This window comes from Rattus norvegicus, chromosome 3 (genome assembly GCF_021556685.1).
Source record: "Rattus norvegicus strain SHRSP/BbbUtx chromosome 3, alternate assembly SHRSP_T2T, whole genome shotgun sequence".
NCBI classification, from domain to species: Eukaryota; Metazoa; Chordata; class Mammalia; order Rodentia; family Muridae; genus Rattus; species Rattus norvegicus.
In genome coordinates, this window is record NC_141536.1 from 122,346,382 (window position 1) to 122,370,606 (window position 24,225).

Here is a 24,225-nt window from a genome sequence, read left to right on the forward strand (position 1 = left end):
ACTATGAAACTTTATTTCTTCAAGAACAACTCTGGCATAACTACTTTATTTACTCAACTATTTGCCATGCATGTGGTGGAATATGGAGCCTTGTGTCTATGAGATATATGGTCTTCAACTGAGCAGCAATACCCACCCCTCATTTGTGAGACATGGTACTCCTATGTAACCAAGAGTGCTTTACACACTCAATTCTCCTGCCATAGCCTGGAAAGTGCTAGATTACAAGGGTGTACTACCCCATCTAGTAACTGTTCATTTTATTGCAAAGAGTCAAGGTGAGGTAATTATTACTATGATCTCGATAGCAGCGTGTATATCATAGTATCATACAGTTGCTTGTTCTCATGAGCACATAAGGAAAGATAATTGTTTGTGTTGAGACAAAGTCCATTTAAAGGACAACTTTAGTGTGAAGATGTAAAGAACATGTGGTAGGGCCATGATTCCTTACAGAGTGTTGTGAAGTCTTCTATACCTCACAAGGACCCCTGGCAGGCTGTTATTGTTGTTTGGGTCCTTTTGGTTTTTTGTTTGTTTTAATGAAGCTGGTAGCACTTATGATGAAAGGGTTCATATATGCCTTTGTCTCTCTTTTCTTCTGAGAGTCCTTTTGAATTTGCTAATTTGCAACACATGCTTTGGTGCATGAATTCCTAAATCTTCAGGAAGCAGTTTGAGCAGAATCAAATTTTTAACTAATTAAATACAGTATTCCGTTAACGCATGAGTAGAAAACAACTTTAGTTTGAAGTGACCAATTTTGTAAGTATATTTCTAGTTTGCTCTCAGGACAGCACAGCATTTGCCACTCTGCATTCTGTGTCGTTGGGAGCATTTCATCCTATGAATGATGAAATCACTATACATCGGTTTCCTAACACCTCTGAGGGGCATGGAAGAGACCAGAACCCACCCCATTCCTTGCTACATCTCCTCACCCCTGCAGTGACTGCATTTCCCACTTGGTTTGCAGCAACAGCTCAGATTTGCAAGTGACTTTGTGGGGGGCTTTCTCTGCCTTATCTATCTCATTTTTCCTTGGGTTTAGCAACCCCTGTCCATTTTGATCAGGCAGAGTGGTTTTCAGATTTGTCAACAGTGCCTAGCTTTTGTTTTCTTTAATAACAGACACCCCACAGTGTTATTTCCTCAAAGGAGTATGTCTTTTTAAAGCAGACAAAAATCAAGAAATGCTGTTCCATTTTGTATTGTCTTACCTGCTACAAAGTACACTCTCACTTGGACAGAGAGACCACACCCATAAACACCATGACAGAGAAAACCTTGCATTTACTCAACATGTATTTTGCACCAAATACTGTTCCCTATATGTTCCATGTTCGCACAGCCCTTGTTATAAACCCCGTTGTTCATCAAAGGAACAGGGTTAACCTTATCTTTCAGATAAACAAACTGAACCCCAAGTAAGCATTTAGCTTGCTTGAGGCTATGCAGCTGAGATGAGATTCAAACCAAGCTAGCCTGTCCTTAGAATACTGGATATGAACACACACACACACACACACACACACACACACACACACACACACACACACACACACACACCTAAACGGAAGTATCAGAAACTTCCAAGACTTGGAATCAAGACAACCAGAGATCTATGAGATCTCATCATATCAGATGAGAGATATCTGAGATCCGCGGCCACAGGATGTGTTTTGCAGTCTTCCACTTTAATTGCATGGAGATCCCAAACTGGACACAAAACATAATTCGTACACTGCACACAAGCAAAGAGGCTCTAGCACCAGAACACTGCATTCTCTTGGTAAATAAATGTAGCTGTCTCGAGTTCATTCATAATTCACACATAATGATAAGACAACAGCAACAACAAAGAACAAACAAAGCCAGGAAAATAACATTCCCAGGATACGCAATTATGTTAATAGTATTGCACGTGAAATGCAAGTGCTGACTTCTGATGTGAGAGCAAGTTGTTCTGCGGTTCTCTCCTTCACCTCCAGAGCCAAGTGGCTCAGCCCAGAGATTTCCCAGGAGGAATTATCACACACTCAGTGGAAGCAGTGGGCTTCCATTAGAACCCTATATTTGACCCATGGATCGCCTTGCCTAATTCAACATCACTCGTCAGATCCTAGCAAGCTCATTGTCACCCACACCAGATGAACCCTCAGAACCCTCAACACCGCGACCTAGCACCACTCCCTTCACACATCTGTGGCTGCTTTCCCTTTCTGGTAAACCACCTCAGGGTCCTCTGTGCTATATCTGCAACAGAGCCAGCCCAGACTTCTGCTTCCGACTAACTTGATCCACACTACCATTAAAAAAAAGCATTCAATCAAACAAACAAACAAACAAAAAACAAAACAAAACAAGCAAGCAAACAAACAAACAAACAAACAAACAAACAAACCCCACCACATTGCTGGGGAAAAGAAATGGGAGAAATCCAGATTTTACTATTTCCTCTTCAAACATTTTAAATCACCTACCCATGGCTGGTGTGGGGGCGCTGCACCTAACTGCTCTCTACTCACCTGCTTCCAAGGATTCCCAGAGAGATGCTTCCCACTTCCTAAATGAGAATACTTTGTTTTGGTATAGAATTTATTTGTCAAAAAAGGTTTAAAAGTACAAGGATTGGAGCCAGTCCTTCTATTGATGTCATTACAAACTTCTGAGTTGATTACACATGTGAGTTAAGGGCCAAATAGCAAACATATTACTGTCGTTGTGAGAGTGCTTTCAAGATATTATTAAGATATAAAGACAACAGTACAGATTGTCTTATATAGGTAGATGGTTTTCAAAAACATCAGAAATCCACAAAAATTGAGATTTAAAGTTATTTATCTTTTGTTGAGCATATCTGCTCCTAACAGTTCCCCTTTGGTGAATTTAATGAGGAATTTGCACATCTCTACCTCCAGGTGAGGCAATCCTTTGTGGCTAGGCAGCCACTGGACAAAACTGCCTGTTTCATCTGCAGACTAATACTGTCCAGAAAAGGATAAATTATGCAGTATAGTTGACTGATAAACCCTGCCAAGACAGGGTGATCAGCCCTTCAAAATCTGCATTTCAAGAGTCTGTCAGTTGATTTTGGGCCAGAAGGCTGAAGACTTGCGCTCACATGTTGCTAACAGGGGCCTGTGCTAGCGGAGATTTGTCTCTACAACCTCTCAGTTCTGGAAGCCGTGTTAGGCTTCCTATGTGTATAAATACTTGGTCATTCTCAGATTTCTGACGGGGTTGAAGACTGATTATAGTCTCATAGCCTATCAGGCTGTATAACTCTGAATATACATATTTTATTGGATAGTTATCAGATAGTATACAAGCTAGCCAAGATATAGATTTTAAGCCTTTCTTAAGCTGGAATGGAATGGAATGTTCTGTTTAACTGATATAGTGATGGACTGGGTGTTGAGTATATCAAATGCTTTATAAATTGTAGAATGGCAATTGTACTCAATATATAAGTGAAAAGGCTTTTTAACTGGACAAAAAGGGTGAAATGTTGTGGTTTGCCCTGAAGTTACTGTATTTTGATGCTAATTCCACTGCCCCAAGGACAGCTGCCTAGTCAAGGACTCAGAACTCGGGTGACTTCACCAGAACCACCTCTCCATTGAATTTGTAAAGGTGAGGGGCAGGTACAGGATAGAAGGAGGCCTGTCATTGGAGGAGAAGGAAGGATGGGTGGGAGAGAAGTTTGAAGGAAGAGGAGGAGACTAAGGGAGAGAGGGAGGACAGAGGAGAGAGAGAGAGGGGAGAAGCCATGGCAGGTGATGTTACAATTCTGCTCTGTGTATTTACAAGTTGTTATCAATGTTCCTAAGGGGTGGATGGTACCAGGCTTTGTATGTTTAAGTGTGCAATTATATCTTACCAATTGGGTCAAAAAAAAAAAAAGAAGAATACTGTTTTAAACAAACCCCACTTCCTGCCAGCAAAATGGCTCAGCTAGTGATGGTCCTGAATCAGTAAGACTGGAAACCCGAATCCTTACAACCCACAAAAGGTGCCTGGAGAGAAGCAACTGTACAAAATTTGTCTTCTGATCTCCGTACGTCCACAGCATAGTACACATGATTCTTGATGCATGTGCACATGTGCAGGCACACACACACACACACACACACACACACACACACACACACACACACACACACACACACACCACATGCACGCACACAAAACTACCTCAATCACAAACAATAACAAAAAGAGAAGCAGGAGCGGAAGGAAGGACAGTTAGTTTTAAAAGCTTCCATTTGATTTATGAACTAGCATTTCAAGGAAAGAATCTTATATTGAATTTGACTGAAGTGACTTCTAATCTTGGTTTTACTACAAACTGAGATTTTTGCCAAGATCCAAAAAGGACATTGGCTTAGTTTATCTTGGAGGGTAAATTCTTTGTCAGAAAACTGACCTATTTGGCAGATGCTTTGTGAATGCTCTAATATGTTTTGAAATATCTTCTGTGGCTTGAGACACATAATATATTTGTGACTTTTGTCCCTTTAATTTTATTACCATGGTGGCTGATGTCAATACTTTAAAAACTTTGGAATTTCTTTATTTGTTAATTGCAGTTTTAATGTCATTTATTTCTGCGGGTCTGCCCTACAATTAAAGTCTCTTTGTTTTCCAAGGGTGTGTGTGTGCATGTGTGTGTGTGTGTGTGTGTGTGTGTGTGTGTGTGTGTGTGTGTGTTCACTTTGCTCTCTGTTCTATTAAAAGAATGCTTGTGTTTTTTGAGAACATGAATGACCTGGTTAGAGAATATCACATTTCAGTTTTTTCTTGGATGCCTACATCTTCCTCTCCTTGTATTCACACAGACATCTTTCACAAAGCAATCCTCAGACCAACAGTATATGTTCTCTGGGAACTTCTTAGAAATACCTGCGTGTTTGCCCTATAGACTTGAAGTGTGAATCTGCAGTTTTCTGACAATCCCGGTGATCTGAATGACGTGTGGCTCATGAACTGCTCATATCAGGATTAACCCGTAGCTTTGCTCAAAATGCAAGTTCTCTGTGCTATTCTTTAGTGCAGCCTAGAACAGTGCCAAGCACACTGTTCTGTTCTCAGTCACAGCCAGAGAGCAGGCTGACCTAGAAGACTTCTATGTAAGTTACCACTGGCAGAAATCATTTACCCCATCAACCACTTCCCTGCCTGCCCCAAAGGTCCCATCCATACAGCTTCTAATGAATTGTCCCTAATCATAACCTCCTGTATGAGTCAGGATTTAGTCAAGGGTCAGTCAGTCCTTTCTTAAACTTCCTAGAGACATCATCCTTCTTTCTTAGGGCTGTGTAGATCATACAGCAAAATCCTGCTCAAGCAACACAGGATCAGTGTGGAAGTGAAAAGCTTTGCTGTGGACACAATCCCAGCAAAGGCAGGAGAATTGCAAGTTTGAAGCTAGCCTTGGGATGCACAGTTTGAAGTGAGCTTTAGTTTATATAAGAAGACTTCATCACAGGAGAAAGATTTACAATTGATGTGTTGGGCTTTGCAAGTTCTTGGAATCTTTCCTTCAACGTTCCCACAGTTCCAAGAAGATAATAACTTGGAGAGTTGACATATGCACCCCAAAAGCTCACCTGACCATAGATCACACAATTCATTTTTGTTAGAAACAGCGTATAAGGAGTGCTTTCCTTCTGCACTGAAGCAGAGCTTCGGTCTAAGTACCCCTTTCACAGAAAACACTGTGTGTTCCAGGCTTACCCTTCAGGGGAGGAGTAAAAATATGAATTACATCTTCTAATCTTTATTATTTAGAGCAAAGCACCATCATTTGCATCATGGCTACTAGTCCTCTCTTTACTACATTTCTTTTTTTGCTAGAATGGATTGCCATTGCAGTATAACCCGGGGAAGTTAGGACCCTCCGCTTGTAGATCATAAATAACCCAGCAGTACTGGGTACCGGGTAATGATGTTTATCATTGCCCAGGATGAGAAAACTGATCTTTAATTGCATCTGAAAAGGTCAAGAGAAACAGGAGTGCTGAAAGCATTCGGATGTTCCCTCTAACAGCATCTTTACAAGGGCTGGAGCACAGTTCATCCGGGCTAGCCGCAGTGTGTCTCCTCCCCATGGGATCACTTTATATGCATCTTGCTGGTGTAGTTCTTCAAAGGTGCAACCCTTACTCTGTCGCATCTCTCAGCATCCTTTGTCTGGTTCCAAATGCAGTTAAAATCCTTCTCATACAGATTCAGAGCAATTCAGAGCCAGGAGCTCAAGTACTCAAACCTTGAACTCTAGCCCCTGACAGACCAACTTCCTCCTGGCAGCCAACTGGGTTACTACCTCCTTTGCTCCACTCTCTCTGCACAGAAACTTTGCTGGCAAGCAAATCTGAACACAGTGGTGCGTGTACGTCTGTCATCCTGGCACACAGGGTGTTGAGGCAGGAGGTTCTCAAACATCAGGCCAGCCTAGACTGCACAGTGAAGCCATGTCTCAAAAAAAAACAGGGAAGAAAAGAATTGGAGAAGGCCTTTGCCAAAGCTGCTTTACCCTTCCAGCATCCCCCATGCACGCAGTGCAACCCATTTGGGAACCTGCAGCACCAGCCGCATTCAAGAGCATTCTGCACATGCACACACACACACACACACACACACACACACACACACACACACACACACACACACACATCTGCTTGGTTTCCTTCTGCATATGAAGCTCTCTCCCTCCATCTAGTCTCCTCTCTTTCTCACTCTTCTTTCCCCTGTTGACTCCTTATAAATTATCCTTTTCTGCTTTCTGGTGCTGCAATACATTTAATCCAAGAATTCACAGGGAACCATGAAAATAATCCTATCCCAGGCAGCTTGCACTTGATATTAGAGCCAGGGAATCCAACAAAAGGAATGAAGTTTCTAACTCTAGGAGTCTTATGGATCTGGAGACAGGGAACTGATAGGTTATGTCCTTGTCTTGGTTGTATACGATGACCTTAAAAATAGCCTTGCACTACCTCCCTGCATGCTGTGCGTGTGTAATATGTGAGTACCTGTGTTCTTGTGATATTTAGGATAGTGTTTCGTAGCAAAAAAAAATGATCCTGACTGACTTCTTTTCATGTTAATAATGCAATGAAACCTCTCTGAATAAACCCCATAATTCCTTTTTTCTTGCTCTTAGCCCGAAGCAACAAGCCAAGATGGCCGAGTATTGCCGATTAATCTTTGGTGATGCCCTCCTTATGGAGCCACTGGAAAAATACCCAGTAAGTAGCTGTGACGTGTCAGAAGAGAACACTTATTAGTTTCAGCTGGGGAGATACGTCCTCTGTATAGATATATGATCGGTGTAGTTTGACCAGCAGGATCTCAGCTCTACTGAGGTCAGAAGATATGTGTCTATTTCCTTTTTTTCTGGCCTTATCCCTCCTCAGCTTAAAGTGACACAGTTAGTTTTTGTGAACAAATGTCTGTTTATCCCAAATAAGTTACTGAGGACAAGCCAAAGTAGTAATTTCACCAAAGTCTAATTTGATGCCATGGGGTTACTTACGAGAATATAGGTGAAGGGTTATTGACAGTAGTGTGGATAACTCATAGGCAACTCCATAATCCAAAAGCCCACTCCAGCATGGGCATCAACTCATAAATGCTACATCCCTGGTGCTCCCTGCCTGACATGCCTGCAGCTAGAGAGGCTGAGCAGTCCCTCCATTCCCAACCCCCAACCCCAGGCAGTCCACACTGCTGGTATAATCTGGAAAGGAGCCTTGAGAATCTTTTAGGTTTCAGGAACTTCCTGAATGTGTGAGATTTGTTTACTCCCCAGACCTCATCAGCCTCCCTCTTCCCCTCTAGGAAAGAATATTTCAGTTGTCAGGAATCAGTCAATATTACAAAGTCTTCAGCAATGAAGGTCAGCTCATAGAGACAGTCCAAAAGGATAGCACTCTTTAAACCCCACACCCCACTGGATCTTTGTCACAGTCCTTTGAAGTAAATGCAAAATGGGGCAAGGCTGGTTCCTGAGCCTATTTCTCCCACCTGCTCTCTACCACCTGCTGCCCACCAACTGCTGCCCACCACCTACATTTACCTTCGAGACAATACTCAGGCATCAGTTGTATCCATGAACAGATAAAATGTCCCAACTCTCCCCATGAGTATTCAGCTAAGAGAAGATAGTTGTTAAATACTATTTAAACCCCCCTCTCTTTTTTTTAAGATTTAATTTATTCCATGTATGTGAGTACACTGTCACTGTCTTTGGACAGACCAGAAGAGGGCATCGAATCTCATTACAGATGGTTATGAGCCACCATGTGATTGCTGGGATTTGAACTCAGGTCCTTTGGAAGAGCAGTCAGTGCTCTTAACCCCTGAGCCATCTCTCCAGCCCTAAGCTTCTCTCTTAATGCTTATTTTTCCTTTAAACAAGATTATTGGGGAGCTAAGTAAATCTGATTCCTTAATGGACAGTAGTTAGCCCCTTCCTGGGTGTCCTTTAACAGAGGATTGTCTGCCAAGCAGCACCTCTTTAGCGGCCAGCAGGACTGCTCTGATGACAGCCTGACAGCCCTGAACATTGTATGCCTGCCTTGAGGGAGCTGCTCTACAGCTGCAGCTTCATGCTGCCAAAGCAAAACTCCAGCTCCATGTAGTACCATTCTAGCTACTTCTGGGTTAAACAGCATGCACCACACTTCATTCCATCACCAGCTTCAGCGAACTCTGAACAGCCACACTCACCTAAGACAGAGGGGAGCACATTTCCTGGTGGCCCAGCAGAAACTTGTGCCTAGCAGTATTTAATTGGTGTGTGGATTCTGCGGTGCAGTGGGTTGTAGACACACCTGCTACGCCCCCTTCGCCACTGTAGAAAGGAAGCTGTTTAGCTAAATGACTCCAGAGAGAGACACCCTCCAGTGCTGCCCCCTGGTGTTGCAGCATAAGCAGTTCATAAGGACAATTCTCAGTCCTGCTTTTCTCCTAGGGCTGAACTGGGGGCAGGAAGAGGAGCTGGGTAGAAGCAGCAACAGAATAGCATCAGAGGGATGACACTGGGATTCTGAAGAGTAGCCGAGGTCAGGAACAAAGGTGCTAGACACACAATGAGCTGAAAAGGGCGAGAACAGGAAATCGGGCCCTATCTAATAGAAGTCTCTGCAAAGAGAACTAAGCCTTAAGTTCCCAGGATCCCAACCTATGTATAATACTAGGATTTTAGGTGCTCAGGGTCCTGAAACCCTAAGCTCTTTCAGGAGATAGATCACACGCAGATACTATCTATCCCTTGCTCCTGTTCACTGCTGCCAGAAGCCGAAGATAATGACAGCTGCCCAGTTCCAGACAAATGCTGGCTAAAGCTCACTCCGTGGTCCTCAAACTGAAAGCCTGTCACCTTAAATCTTTAGCCTCTTAGGCCTGGAGCAGTAGAAGTCTGGCTCTCTAGGCTTGGAGCTATAAGTCATTGGCATACCAACTCCAGGTCCTGGACTCGGGTTTTCAAGGGGGCCCAGCATAACACAATGGAAGAGCTTCTCTTCATCTCCTTGTAACTCCTGAGTACAGTAAGAGGACCCTGTCCGGGGGATTGGTAGCAGTCATATCCCTATTCACAAAGGCAAAGAGCAGCCAAAACCTAAAGTAACCGCTTCCTCCTGGACACTTTGGCCCAGTATCTGCATGTTTTCAAGTTCACACTAGTCCCTAGACTCGTGGCAAGCAAAGGCTAGAGGGCCAGCTTATGGGACTTCAAAGGCCTCTCTAAAAATAAGTCCGTCTTGGGTCCTGCACATGCTCCCTGATACAGTAGCTTATAACCCTCTCATGGGAAATTGATTTCCCATTATATGAACAAGCTGCAACAATGAAGTAAGGCTCAGGAATAAGACAGCTCAAATCTAGGGGCAAGAGGAAAATCTGCAATTATGTCTATCTTGGCAAATGCTAAAAACCCACCTGAAAGCAACAAGATTCTGCAGTCCCTAGCACTTTGTCTAAGACAGGGACTCATTTAGAACCTTTTGTCCAACTTCACCAATTCTTTCTGTCAAATGTCTGGCCTTTCCCCGAAGATTTGGGTCAGAAATGGTTCATGTATCTTCAGTAAAATGATTGGACCTGCACGGCCCATCAGAAAATGCCTGAGAGTCCACATTCAGTCCATCAAATCTACCAGTACATTTCAGTGGCCTCACTTTTGTAGTTTAATTGTGGAAAATGAGTTAGGTCATTTAAATGCATCTTTTATTTTTTTAAAAGAAAATTAGGGCACAATCAGAACCCTCTCATGAGCTGTGCTGAACATGGTACATGCTTATCTAGAGGCTGTGGTATCCAAAGTGGTGGGATTAGAGAGGTCCCTGGAAGGAAGGGACAGTGCTTCTAAAAGCTGTGCTTTCTTTTAAATAGCTGGAATCTGGGGTACCTCTTCCAAGCCCTATGGATTTAATGTATAAAATCTTGGTGAAAAACAAGAAGAAGTCACACAAGTCGTCAGAGGGAAGTGGTAAAAAGAAGCTCTCTGAGCAAGCTTCCAACACGTACAGCGACTCTTCCAGCGTGTTCGAGCCTTCGTCTCCGGGAGCTGGTGAGGGGCTGCCAGGCTCAGGAGGAGTGGATTTTCAGATCTCCTGCTCCGAAACTGGCCTAGAAGGGCTTTTAGCGTTCCCTCTTTGGATGGTTTATGTCGCAATGCTTTTCTATGACACTCTTAATCACAAGTTCTGTAGGTTGAAAGGTCCATGAGAAAGCCTCTAGAATAAACCAAAAGTGTCAGTCAGGCTGAGTTACTTTGTGGAAGCTCTAAGGAAGGATTTGTCTGTGTTTTCTCAAGTCCTAGAGGCCACGCACACGCACCGGCTCACGGGTTCCCCTCCCTCCAGCTTCTAAGCCAGTAATGATGCATCTCTGTAGTCCCTCTTCTGTGGTCACTTTACCCTCTGACCACCACTTGGGACTGTTGTCAGCTCATAGCCTCACGTTACTACTTAGGTCTACTGAGAGAGTCCAAGGCAGTCCCCTGCCTCAGCCTGACCTCACCCTTGGAGTCAGCTCATCTTTGGGAAGGTATAACTCTGGCTTTCACACGAGGCAAATCTGCTGCACCGTAGTTCACCATGCACAGCATCATCAGAAGGGAAGACAAGATTGGCAGACTCGTAATGCAGCCATTGATGGGTTCTGGGCTTCGCAGTTCTCCCATGTTTTATAGATCGCATTAAAAAGTGTGAAGTGACAAATGGCTTGCATTGTCCATGAGAGGGACTGGCAATGCCAGCATTTTTTTTCACGCTAGTTTGAAACTGACTCCTCCTGAGACAAAAATCCAAATGCCGCTGGTTCACTTTGGGTTATTTGCCGTTGATCGTAATTTATTTCCCCTTACCCGGAATCCTGACAATTTCAAAGATCTCCTTATTGGAGGGTGATGATGTTTCTCTGGGGCACTGACTGCTCTCATGGTAGAGGGAATGCCTGGCACAGAGGGGCTCTTGGGTCCTATCCCTAGAGAGAGAGAGAGAGAGAGAGGGGGGGGGGGGAGGGAGAGAGAGAGAGAGAACAGAGGAGGGGAGGAAAGAGGAAGAAAGCCAAGCCAAGAAGGCTGGGACGAAAGAAAAAAGATGCTTAATATATCAACAAAAGCTAAGCACAAGTACTCCCCCGACCCCAGTTCTATTCCCAGGGAAAGGGATAACAAGAAGTGGGTAGTGATATTTATCAAGAGACAGAAAAATTGCTATAAGCAATGCTATTAAAAATATCCAAACACTGGCAGCAAGCCATCCACCAGCTGATTACAAATCATGCTTTAATCACACAAAAGAATAATGTATAGAATGGGGGTGATTTACGGCTATCCACAGAAGCAAAGTGAACACAATAGTGCAAGAGAGAGAGAGAGAGAGAGAGAGAGAGAGAGAGAGAGAGAGAGAGAAGTTACTACATAGCTCCATCTGTACGAGTACAAGAGCAAGCAACACCAAGATAAGCTGTTAGAAGTCAGGGTCACCGCTAGCCTTAGAACTAGAAGGGAGCCCTGATTTCTTCTGGACTCTGGTCGTATTTTCTATCTTAATGTAACTCCATCTTTATTTGATGAAATTCATGTATTGCTCAGATATCTGTATTTCCCCATGCCTATCTCACACAGGTTAAAAGATCTTTAAACAACTGGAATGTTAAAATGTAAAGCAGGGCAATCAGAACACAGTGTGGCCGACTCGGTCGGTTGGTTGCTTGTGTGGTTGGGTATTCAGGTCTGTCTGTTTGAGCCTCTGTCGCCATGACCTCTCACAGACTAGGCAGGTGCTCTTCCTCTGAGCTGAGCGGCTCACCCCTGCAAGCCCTGACTGAGCCTGACTTACCTTTTGTCCTGTTGTCTGTCTCACTTGTCAACTGCTCTTGTAATTTAAATTGACACCCTAAGGTACACCCTAAGGCATATCATTCTTTCAGAACATTTCTCCCCTGTGGATCACGAATGTGTTTTTTTTTTCAAATATCATGACATAATTCTTATTTACTTTTGAAACTTAATTTCCATTCTCAGTAAGAATGCATTTGAAGTGCGATTCGATGATCATTAGAGGCCACTTCTTTCCCAACCTGTCCCCATGTGCCTTCCTTTGCACGTGGGTGCTTGGTGGATATTTGTGAGATTTGCTTTTATCTAAACCGTTTCTCTCTCCCATTAACTGGATGCATGACGCTAACAATGGCTTCTACAGGCAGTGACCACAATTGCTTAATACGGTGAAACAGCTATAATCTGTTAGCAATTCTGTAGGTTTCCTAAGCTAGCCAGGAGTCGGTCCTGTGCAATTGGTGTTTATTGCCATGTAGTCTTGGAGGCTTTCCTATGCAGGTAGGCCCAGGAGTAAAGGGTCCTGATAATTTATCATTTGTTTTGTGGATGTTCCCAGTACCAGGAACAAACACAGGACATGGATCTTATTTTAAAGCTAAGTTACTCTGTTGGCTGGATGCCTCTTCTGGGAGCCAACCCTTTGCCAGCACACAGTCCAGAATTAACAAGGGTCAAGTACGATACCACTTTTGGGTGTTGTTAGTATTGCTTTTTAAAAGGGTATTATTTTTATGGTTCAAATAGATTTCTCTAGGGTCCTCTCAAAGTCTTATAAGAAAAGAGAAGCCCCTTAAGTATGTATTGACTCTGTGGTGACAGTAAATAGTGACAGATCAGTATGTTTTTTTCTTTGTTAAGCTTGCCAAAGAAAAATCAGGTCTTTGTTTTCCCAGTAGAGGCAGATGAAGTCAAGATAAGGCCTGGATGGGTATTTGAAACGGTGATTGGACAATTGTTAGGTTTCATGAATCATTTTGTAGGATGTTCCGGCAATCATCTTTTCAAGGTTGCTTGATTAAAGGACACCCCACCTCCATTAAAGATAATAGTACAAAGAAGAGCTTCAGGAAATGAAATGCATATGAAATATCAAGTAGCAGCCTCCACAATCAATGTGCCTGTGATATAATAGGGTGCATTTTTCAGCAGGTATAAATGGTTCACGTAATTATTACGTCAGCACCGTCAAGGACTTGCTGTGGCTCTCTTTAACAGGCTATCCACAGTTACTGGCCGCAGAAGTCTTTCCCCTCTGCAGAAGTTTGGTGCATGCTTTCCTCACTGACTGACCTTGGTCCCTCACATGAAAACACAGAGGGGCTTCTTGGAAGGTAGCGCTGTGGCACTATCATCGGCGCTGAAGAGTGTGCCAACTTTTTAGAAGGCCCCTTTGGGAGCAGGTACCAGGCATGGCGTGCTGCCTCATGAATGAGCTCCTCCTGCCATCTACTGGGCTGTTTGTGCTATTGCAGTGGGGAAAACTGAAGGGGGAGCAGTGGTGACTGAAAGAGAACCAACTGTGGCTTCTTTACTTTTTTCTTGAAAATATTTTTACGTGATTGAGTTTGAATGGAGCCTAGAAGTATAATAGAATTTAGTGTTTACTACTAATGTAGATATTTTACCTAAAAGTATCCATTAACTCTAGAGAGAAGGATAGAATCAACCAATTGAAATGACTATTTATTGGCTAAACGTGATGCTAAATTAGGTAATATCGACATAGATTTTTTTTAAGTGTAGTGATTTTAAAGCTTTTTTCTATTTTTATTGCTTTCCATTGTTTTTCTTTTTACATTAGATTATTTCATCTTGCCCTTTAAAAAAAGAATGATATCATTAAAAAATCATTTATTAGTTACTTGAGAATTCCACACAATATGTTCTGATCATGCTTACCCCAGACAATTCTTAGATCCACTACCCTTCCCCACCCTTCCAACTGTGTGTTCCGTTTCTTTCTTTGTTTTAAATACAAATTTGTGCTGTCCAAATATTCTTGGGCGTGCAGCCTTCCTCTGAAATATGATCACCTTACCGGAGGGATAAACTCTCATAAAAACTGACTCCCTGTCTTCCGGAAGTTATTAATTGCCAGTAGCTCCTCCTCTAAGGGTGAGACTTCACGCTCCCCTCCCCTCTCCTTGTTTGGATTTCTGTCTGGCTTGAGCTTGACTGACTCTCGTGCATGCTGTCACAACTACTGTGAGTTCGCAAGACACTGTAGCCATCTACTGTCGCAGACTCTCCCGCACTAAGAGCTGAAGAAGTTATCGTGTTTGTGATTGGGGCATTGGTTAGGTAACTATGGACCCGCACTTGTCAGTTCTCATGTTATCTGTGGTACCATTTCCACACAGTTCCTGGTCTCATTCATGAACTTCTTCTTCAACCTCTGTGAAGTCATTTTATTGGAGAAGGTTGGTCACTGAGCTGCGTGCTGGCCAAGGGATACTTCAAAGGGGCACGGTTTAGGATAGGCAGAAGAATGAAAGCAAGATTTGTCTCTGTTAGGGTCATACAGTTTGACATCCACGAGAAAGAACATGTACATGACTGTAGGATGCACACAGAGAAAATTATACCAAATGAGTTAAGTACTTAAACACAAATGGGGAAAAAATGTCACAAGGCATTTTAAAATAGAACCTGAAGTTTTCTATGTAATTCTCAAATCAAATTTATGAATTTTGTCCAAATGTCAACTTAATTCTCTGTTACTAGGAAAATGTAAATCTTCGGGGGTGGGGAGAAACAACTTTAAAAGAAGCAGAAGGTGGGCCTTCGAGGGCATGCCCTGAACACAGTTGGCAGTGTTCTTTTGCAAATTCCTTGAACTTTCAAATCCTGAAACTGTGGTCTGTGATTAAAATTTGACAGGGGAAGCAGATACGGAGAGTGATGACGATGACGACGATGATGACTGTAAAAAGTCTTCCATGGATGAGGTGGGTTATGGATATCTTATAATCCCCTTCTGCCATCTAGTGGCAAAAAAGAATAAGCACAGGACACTGGATCGCTAGCTTTTTTTTTTTTTTTTAAGGCAGTTATATGATTTGTTCAATGGTCTGAAATCCAGGTAAAGCACAGGGTTTGCAGGAATGCTCAGAAATGAGAGAGTGACTACACTGTCTTGGTTTTGTATCAAATGGAGTGACATGTTGACATAGCTCTCCTGGAGATGCCACCAGCTCAAAGTAATAACTGCACAGAACTCAGAATCAAATCAGCTACAGTTCAATGAGGACTGCAGGATTCTCTTTCAGTCAATATCACAAAATTTGTACTGTATCTGCATTCAAATATGTTTCAGAGTCTTTGCTCTGTACGACAGCCTTATAGTAAATAAAAGTAGCACTTCTTTTTTCAAATATTCATTCATTTGTTCAGGTGTTTGATAACTTGCATGGTTATGTGATAGGATATGATCATTAGGCAGCCCAGTCTGACCTGAGTTAACTTTGTAGCTCAGGCTAGCCTCAAACTTAAGATCTTCCTGCTTCCGTATCTAGAACGCTGGGAATGTAGGTGTGTATCACTACGGATAGCTCACTAAGCATTTTGTTGTTTGTTTGTTTGTTTTTCCTTTTTGAGACAGCATTTCTCGGTGCGACCCTGGTTGTTCTGGAACTAGCTTCGTCAACCAGGTTGACTTCCAACTCTGAGATCTGCCTGCCTCTGCCTCCCATGTGCACCGCCCCTGCTCAGCTTAATAAATTATTCTTATTTGGCACTCCTTTCCTTATGAATGAGTCTCACTGGGTAGCCTAGGATGCTCCCAAACTTCTGGGGTAAATGCAGTCCTCTCACCTCAGCCTCCATATCGCTGAGACCACACCCAGGAGCCGTGGTGTCCAGCTTAGTTTAAATTGTGCTTTTCATGGCCCCACTAAATTCGTCTTGACTTCTCAGAGGGGCGCTGCTGTAATAACCAAGGCCCCATCTGTCTGAGAGTGGCTTCGGGGTACACTCGGATCTTCCGCAATTGTCTATTTTTAAAATGAGTATTTCCCAGTTGGCATTTAACCAGAATATTTCTGCTAGAGTTTTCATAAAGAAACCTCATCTCTATGCATTTCCCCTTCTAAACTAAAAGTGAGAAAATATTAGACCCATCTCTAGAGGCCTGTCTTGTGCAAGTAATGACTTCGGGTTTTCTTCATTAAAACTTGTATTAAAGGATATGTAATTGCAGATAACATCTAAATTAATGTAAGATCTTACTATTTGCCAGGCACGGTTCTGAGCTCAACCCCCCCCCCTGCCCTTCCTCCTTCTTTCCTACTTCCTTCCTTCCTTCCTTCCTCACTTCCTTCCTTTTTTCAAGACAGGGTTTCTCTGTGTAGCCATGACTCAGAGATCTATCTGCCTGCCTCTGTCTCCTGAGAACTGGGATGAAAGGCAAGCACCACCACACCCAGCTTTTTTATCTTACTTTTAATAATTAAAAAACCTTACATGCTATAGGACTGATTTACATTCCGAGTTTTGCACATGATTAAACAGCAGGTAATTCACTTGTCCATAGTGGAATAGCTTTTGACCAGCGGGCTTTGGATTTAATGTCAGATGGCCTTGTTCTGGAACCTAAACCACTAATCTGTTGCCATACGACACACCTTTTCACACAAGAACCAGCAAAGGAGACGGAATGCTTATCAAGAAATAGAGGAATTGTGGGCAGAGCCCCACTGCCCTTACACAAGGCAACCTTTGTTTAATTAGTCTCTGTTTCGGGTCATATACCTACATGATAAATGTTACTGTCAAATGAGTTCTCCATTTTCTGACTGTAGACTTCCTCTGTGCTTTCTGCTGTAGAGGACTGCAGTTCCTGTGGGCATCACCTTATTGATACAGATTTTCACTCCTGATACCTAGGGAGAGGGTTGAGGCTCTGCATCCCTATCAAGCAGTGCTGCTCAACCTTCTCAATGCTCCGACCCTTTCATACAGTTGCTCATGTTGTGGCAACCCCTAACCATAAAATTATTTTTGTTACTGCTTCATAACTTTGATTTTTCTACTGTCACGAGTCTTAATCTAAATGCCTTCATTTTCTGATGTTCTTAGGCAACCCCTGTGAAAGGGTCAGTTGGTCACAAAAGGGTCGAGACCCACAAGTTGAGAACCAGTTCTAATAAAGAGCCACACTGACTCTATTGGGCCCAGACAATCCTGTTGTCTCTCATATTCATAAAGTAAGCATACACCGAGTATACATAATCTGAAAATCTAGAGTCTAAAATATCCAAAACCTTAAAACCTTGAGAGGCTGACCTGACACTACTCATGGAAAATTCTACACTATGAAAAAATATGTTTAAAATTGTTATGTGCTAGTTTCAATACTCAGCATTAAAAAAAAATTAGGCAGTGAGTTTTGAGTGAAATTTTTGGTAGATTTATGTCTCATCCCCACAGTATCTATTATATATAAACAAGCACTGCCAATTCCAAACTCTAAAACATATGCGCCATCAGAAATTTGTGATGAGGACATGGCCTGCACTGCATCCCTCCCCCATGGTAGATATTGCTGAAGTTCTTTTCCAAAGGGAAGGATTTTCTGCTCCATTTTCTGGAGAAGGAAGCCAGTATAGTATAAGGCTGACTCGGAAATGCTTATTATATTTTATTTTTGCTTCCAGGGGACTGCTGGCAGCGAGGCCATGGCCACAGAAGAGATGTCTAACCTGGTGAACTATATTCAGCCTGTCAAGTTTGAGTCCTTTGAAACTTCAAAAAGTAAGATTTCCTGCAGAAAAATCTCTAGAATAATCTGTAAACAGGAGGTAATCAAAACCTGGTAGAAGTGTTCTGTTCTAGACATCTTGGATATTTGCCTGGATTGCACATCTTGGTATCATTACAGAAACCTAACTCTTTGAACACTTCAAAATTATAATTGCATTTAATATTTTAGAAAATGGTTATTGCATGATGTTCCTTCACGTATTTAATAAGACCACAGATCATGCATGGCTACGGGAAGGATAACAAACCAGTCTCCAACTGAATGAGAATTTCACATTTCATTTTGTCTTGCTACAACTCCCATGGGACCACTAGTGACATAGTGACAATGTTAATCATCCAAGCATGGCAGAAGGGAAGCAAGAAAAACTTGGACAAGCTTGGTGCCTCAAAATAAAACCAACCCACCTAGGTTCTGTCTAGCAGATTTCATGTGTTTAGACAACTATGTGACTAGGTGACACAATTCACACCACTCTTTGCTTTCCTTTCTCCCAACTGTACATCCATATTAAATTTTAAAAAGTATTTGTCTGTTACCTAGAGGGTGAAAACCCTTTTATGGTAGTGCCAAATATATGTTCAGGGATCCTGGCTTCTTAACTGAAATTTTGGTTAAATGCAACATCCTCATTTAAAAAAAATGTAGATATACCAACTTTAAGCTTCTACGTGGCATGTTTATTTACATTTGTGCATTTCTGCTCTGAGTCTCATAGCAGCACTTGGTGTCTGGCTACATGCAAGGAATTTAAATTTCACTGTAGCTCATACATAAAGATGAGCATTTTCCGATACCATAATTGCCGATTCTTGTTCCCCGAAGCTGTTCAATGTAAGCATCTTAAAGCAGTGGGTTTCCTGCCATTTGGCTTCACTTTCTATGGCTCCACCATGCAAAGCCCCTAGGGGGGCTTCCAGTCAGAGGGGTGAGGACTGGAAATTCTGAGAGACCCAGTGATGCCGTGGACATTTAAACACTTTCTCCTCTGGTCATACTAGAAATCTCATCAATTATATTTTACCCATCATGAAGACATTTTAACTAAAAGTCATGATAAAATGATTAGTTACCTGAGAGTAAATTAATGATGAAACAAAAAAAGGGTTTGGGTTTCCCTGAAGGTAAAAAAGGCAAGTGGGCAGTGAACACATGGATCAGGAGCCAAGAGTAGGGTTCTCAGTGAAGGAGTCAAGACGGATAAACTTCCCAAAGATCATCATTTTTCAAACTCTTTCCTGTGTATAACAGGGCATAGGCTCTGGTCCTAAGCTAAAGAAACCCTGACAAGGTCAGTCTTTCTAAACTGAGATCACTGTTTTGTCCCTGCCCCTTTTGAGGCTTGAAGTCCACTTTCAGCACGTTTTCCTAGCAAGCTGATGTTCAGGAATGTCGAGGTCTTTGTCACAGTCAGCGCTTTGGCTATTTGTTTGTTGTGATCCACTATGAAAATGAGGCTCTCAGACTCCACCTTCCCCAAGGATTGTTCTCCTTCCACAGATCTAATTCTCATGCCACACTACCTGTGACTTTAAGAGTTGGCAGTGTGGGTGTGAATTGCATGCAGTGTGAGCAGGGACATCCCCACATCTGCAGATCCCCCAAGAAGCCAAGCCCAAGGGATTTAGAACAAGGCCATTTCCTTGCCATATAACACCTGTTAATTAATTAACTCATGCCCTACAAACCATGAGACTATCTACCCAAGCTATGAACACTCGAAGAGGTAACTTGCAGGACTCAACTTTTACTGCTGGTAAATGGTTCACAGATAAAAGTCTATGAATGTTAAAGAGTCAGGTACCCTCCAGTTCACTTTAATATTTGTTTATTTCCTTTAGAGTATTGTAATTTATAATACTGAATTTTATATCTTGCCCTATTTGTTGTTGTTGAACTCAGAAAGAAATAAAAGCTTTGAAATGTCTTCCTTCGTGGAAACCAAAGGACTCGAACAACTCACGAAGTCTCCAGTTGAATTTGTCGAGTATCCTTGATTTGATGAATGGCTGCTGAACTCACCTGGTTAAGTCATGGTTTGTTTGTTTGTTTGTTTCATAAGAAGTAAAATCCATAGCATGGTTTCCATCTACAGCCCAAGTCTCTGGTGTCACATACAATGAGGATAGCCTGGTCTACAGAGAGACAAACTGGCTTTAGGATAACAGAGATCCTGGCTACGAAGCTGACTCAAGCCATCAATTTCTAAGTTCCTTGGCAGTTTGCTTGATTTTTATTTTGCTCATCATTAAAAAGAGGCAATTCTACTAACATTATGATTTGCTATTTGATTGGTTACAATATGTCACACAAGTGTGTATACTTTACACACTGGTCTAGGTATGCTCTCTAGTTTATAGATATATATTAATAGTTATAACAGTGTTATAAACCTGACTGAGCACCTCACATATGTGTGATTTATATGCAATTAAAAAGGAGTGGAAACAATGACCATACTGATACTGTAAATGTATGTCAATGGCGGTTTCTAGTTCTATGTACTTTCCCATGAATGAAGGTCCAAGAAGGCTTCATCTTACTTCTCATACATCAATACTACTATCCTAAGGAGTTCCCTTTCATGACAGAATCTCTAGAATGAAAGTCCTTTTCCCCTCATCAGTGGCTCTAAGCAGGAGGACTTGAGTTTGAGCTCAGGGCTTGTAGTTTAGAAAGCTGGATAAGGTGATGTGCATCTGTAACTGCAGTGAGGTAGGAACAGAAGGATCCCTGTGGCTTATTGGCCATCAGTCTAGCCTACCTGGGCAAGCTGCAAGCATGTAAGAGACCCTAGCTCATAAAACCAAGGGGTAACATCCTAGGTTGGCCTCCTGTATATCCTTAGACATAAATGTGCACCTGAACATATTAACACACACACACACACACACACACACACACATATCACTTAAAGCTTCATCAACAGAGACTAAGCATGGTAGCACGCACATATAATTTCAGCAGTCAGGAGGCTGAGGCAGAAGGATCAGCAGGTCCAAGACAGCTTGGGCTACGTATGGCACTCTGTTTCAAACATAAATACAGATGGATGGATGGACGGACAGACAGATGGACACACACACTCATCAGTGAGAGAAGAGGTAACAATTGTGAACTCTATAATTAAGTTTATACTATAAAATTATTGTCATTGGTATTCAGTGCCGACTTTGGGACATTCCTTTTTTTTAATCTTCCTTAATTCTCAAAGGAATCCTGTGACAAGGGAATTATTTAATTACTGTAATGCTGAGGAAATTGAGAACAGAAAGATCAATTAATTTACTCAAGATCATATGGCCAGCAAGTTTTAGCGTTAAGACTCGAATTAGTGTTGTACCAACTTCTACCTTGCTTTTCCATAAGAGCAAGTCCATCATGTTATAACCATAGTGCTCAGTGGCTACGGGGTTCTTAGGATGGAAACAACTAAAATCTGAAGCAAGGTGAGAAATTTCTGTGCTCCGTTTACCTAATTAATCTTTTTTTTTTTTTTTTGGTTCTTTTTTTCGGAGCTGGGGACAGAACCCAGGGCCTTGCGCTTCCTAGGTAAGCGCTCTACCACTGAGCAAAATCCCCAGCCCCCTACCTCATTAATCTTAAAGACTGCCATAGTCTGGGCAAAGAGCATTCCCAGAGAAGGTAAAGAAAATGGGGGAAGAGTATTCAGAAACAGCTTTGGGGTTGCACTGTCTACTACTGCACGTAGCACCATCCCATCATCACTACAACTGTACCTAACACTTCACAACCACATAGACTTTGACACAAGTTATTCTTGCTGTCCCAGTTTGTGGTATCCATAGGTTTCCCAGAAGCAATACTGCTTCTAAAAATACATATATTCCAGTAACTCATTCTGTGTCTATTTCACCCATTGATATGATGTGACCATTAACATCTCATTCACTTCCCCAGTGAGAGACAAGAAAGTAGCCTAGGAAAATATGATACCTTTGAAATTGTATTCACTACTTAACATGATGGTCCAGATACAACAAGATGCAGCTTAGCAGGATATATCCCAAAGGAACACGCGTGGACTCATCCAACTACATGCCTCAGCTCTTCTGGAATGCTGGCTGTCAGATGGTGGCGCTCAACTTCCAGACAGTGGGTAAGTACACGGAGCTCACTCCCATTGCCTCAGAGCCATATTTCCAAGTGTCCACAAGCCATTACTGTGGGAACTTGGGGAAGGGGAAGAAAGCCAGATTTGATTTCAAAAAATAAATTTCAGTGAAGGAAAATCAAAGCTAAAGAAAAAGATTGAAATTTGATATAATTGAGAGGTTGTCTAATAATTTATGGAAAGCGTTTTATATCTGTATATCATGCTATATTTCTACAGTTATGTGTACTGACACACATAAACCTGTGTTGTGTGTGCACGCGTACACACACACACACACACACACACACACACACAAAGACACCTATACACACACAGGCAGATATAAACAGAAAAGAAGAAATCTTCCAAAAATAATGCTGCCACTAAGAAATTTGCCACCTCCCTTGGTTGTGTGTGTGTGTGTGTGTGTGTGTGTGTGTGTGTGTGTGTGTACTGACACACAAACAAGCTTCTGTCTTGTGCATTCTTTATTTGATGACACCTTCCACTCCAACACCAAGTCCATACTTACTCTCCTGTCTGTCTCCTTTTCTCAACTCTTCAAATTTTTATTTTTCATCAGATGTTTGCATTAACTTCAATGTGAAAATTCTTTACATATATTTCATGTTAAAATCATCTTTTTTGTGGTGTTGGTGACATGAGAAACAAGATGCTAATGACGACAACTGGGGCCCCATCACTTTCTCCACCACTCCTATGTCTCTATGGTATCTTTTTTATTTGGAGCATAAGCCTCTAACCTATCCAGATTTGACTCTGGTGTATATTCTGTTGAGGTCAGTTCCTTCCGGAACCTAAAGACTTATCCCACAGAACTTCAATTATATCTTAACAGATATGACTCCTTTTGTCAGTTTGGATCAATGGATCACATTCTGACTCCTACTAACAGATCTGCTTGCCTCCCTGAACACAGTGACCCAGGGATTCCATTTTGTTTTAAACACCCTAAAATCTTGGAGGAGTGTCTGTGTTACACATATATGCCATGTTCATCTGTGTGGGGGTCTGTGTATGGGCACCCACATGGAGGTCAGAGGACAACTTTTATGAGTCACCTCTCTCTTGGTCTATCATGTGAGCCCTGAGGATCAAATTTGATTTCTCTGGCTTGGAAACAAATGCTTTTTATCTGCTAAACCCTCTCACAGGCACTAATACTTTTCTTTTCATGACTGTGTACCATCAGTACTGTTTAGTAATGCCGTTTCCTGAGTAACATTTACTGTTTCAAGTATGAGAGGTCTGGTGTTTCCTTAAGTTACTTTGTCCAATTTTAGTATCATAATCGTAATAGTTTAATAAAGCAATAGAGAAATTTTAATTTATTTTCTCTGCTTTAAAAAGTGTTATATAGAACTCTGAAAAAAAAACCAAAAACCCTGTCATTACCTCTTTGTTGTCCTCATTAGTACAAATAAATTACTCCATCTCTGTTTGGAACAGCTAGACACTTCCTCAAGGCCTTAGGAATAAAATCTTTGTTCTGCTTTTTATTTTTATTATATATATGTATATATCTGTCATGCTATGAATCAAATCTAGCTTTGATTTGATCCAGGGTTTGGCACACGCTAAGTAATTACTCCACCATTGAGCTTCCAGGCCCTAAACTGTGTTATTCTTTATAATCTCAGAAATTATAGTAAATTTAGGCATTTATTTAGAGCACTATTAAGAAGACTTTGACCAATAACCTTTGTCCACTTGAAAAGAGTCTGTGAATAATTCCTATTGGTTGTAATTAATCACAGGAATGCACATTTAAATGTCTTCCTATAAATTAATTAACAATTAACTAATGCACCCCTCATAGTGAGTTATATAAAAACCAGTCCTCAATAAATTCCCTAAAATGGCTTATGTGAGCATGAATTAATGTAAACTCTCTGGAGAACGTTTTAACAAACTTACCAAAGCGGAAACATCATTTTCTAATGTACTTATCTTTTGACTCAACAATTT

General features: G+C 41.8%; 1 protein-coding gene across 2 annotated transcripts in view; it reads left to right on the forward strand.

Moving 5' to 3' along the window:
- Positions 1-24,225, forward strand: part of Plcb1 (phospholipase C beta 1) — a 712,575-nt gene that overhangs the window by 549,559 nt on the left and 138,791 nt on the right. For both annotated transcript variants that reach the window (NM_001077641.2, XM_087648496.1), the window contains 6 exon segments: positions 7,169-7,253; positions 10,402-10,579; positions 15,239-15,306; positions 18,013-18,109; positions 20,022-20,106; positions 22,115-22,239. In NM_001077641.2, coding sequence (NP_001071109.1) covers positions 7,169-7,253; positions 10,402-10,579; positions 15,239-15,306; positions 18,013-18,109; positions 20,022-20,106; positions 22,115-22,239 — 638 coding nt within the window.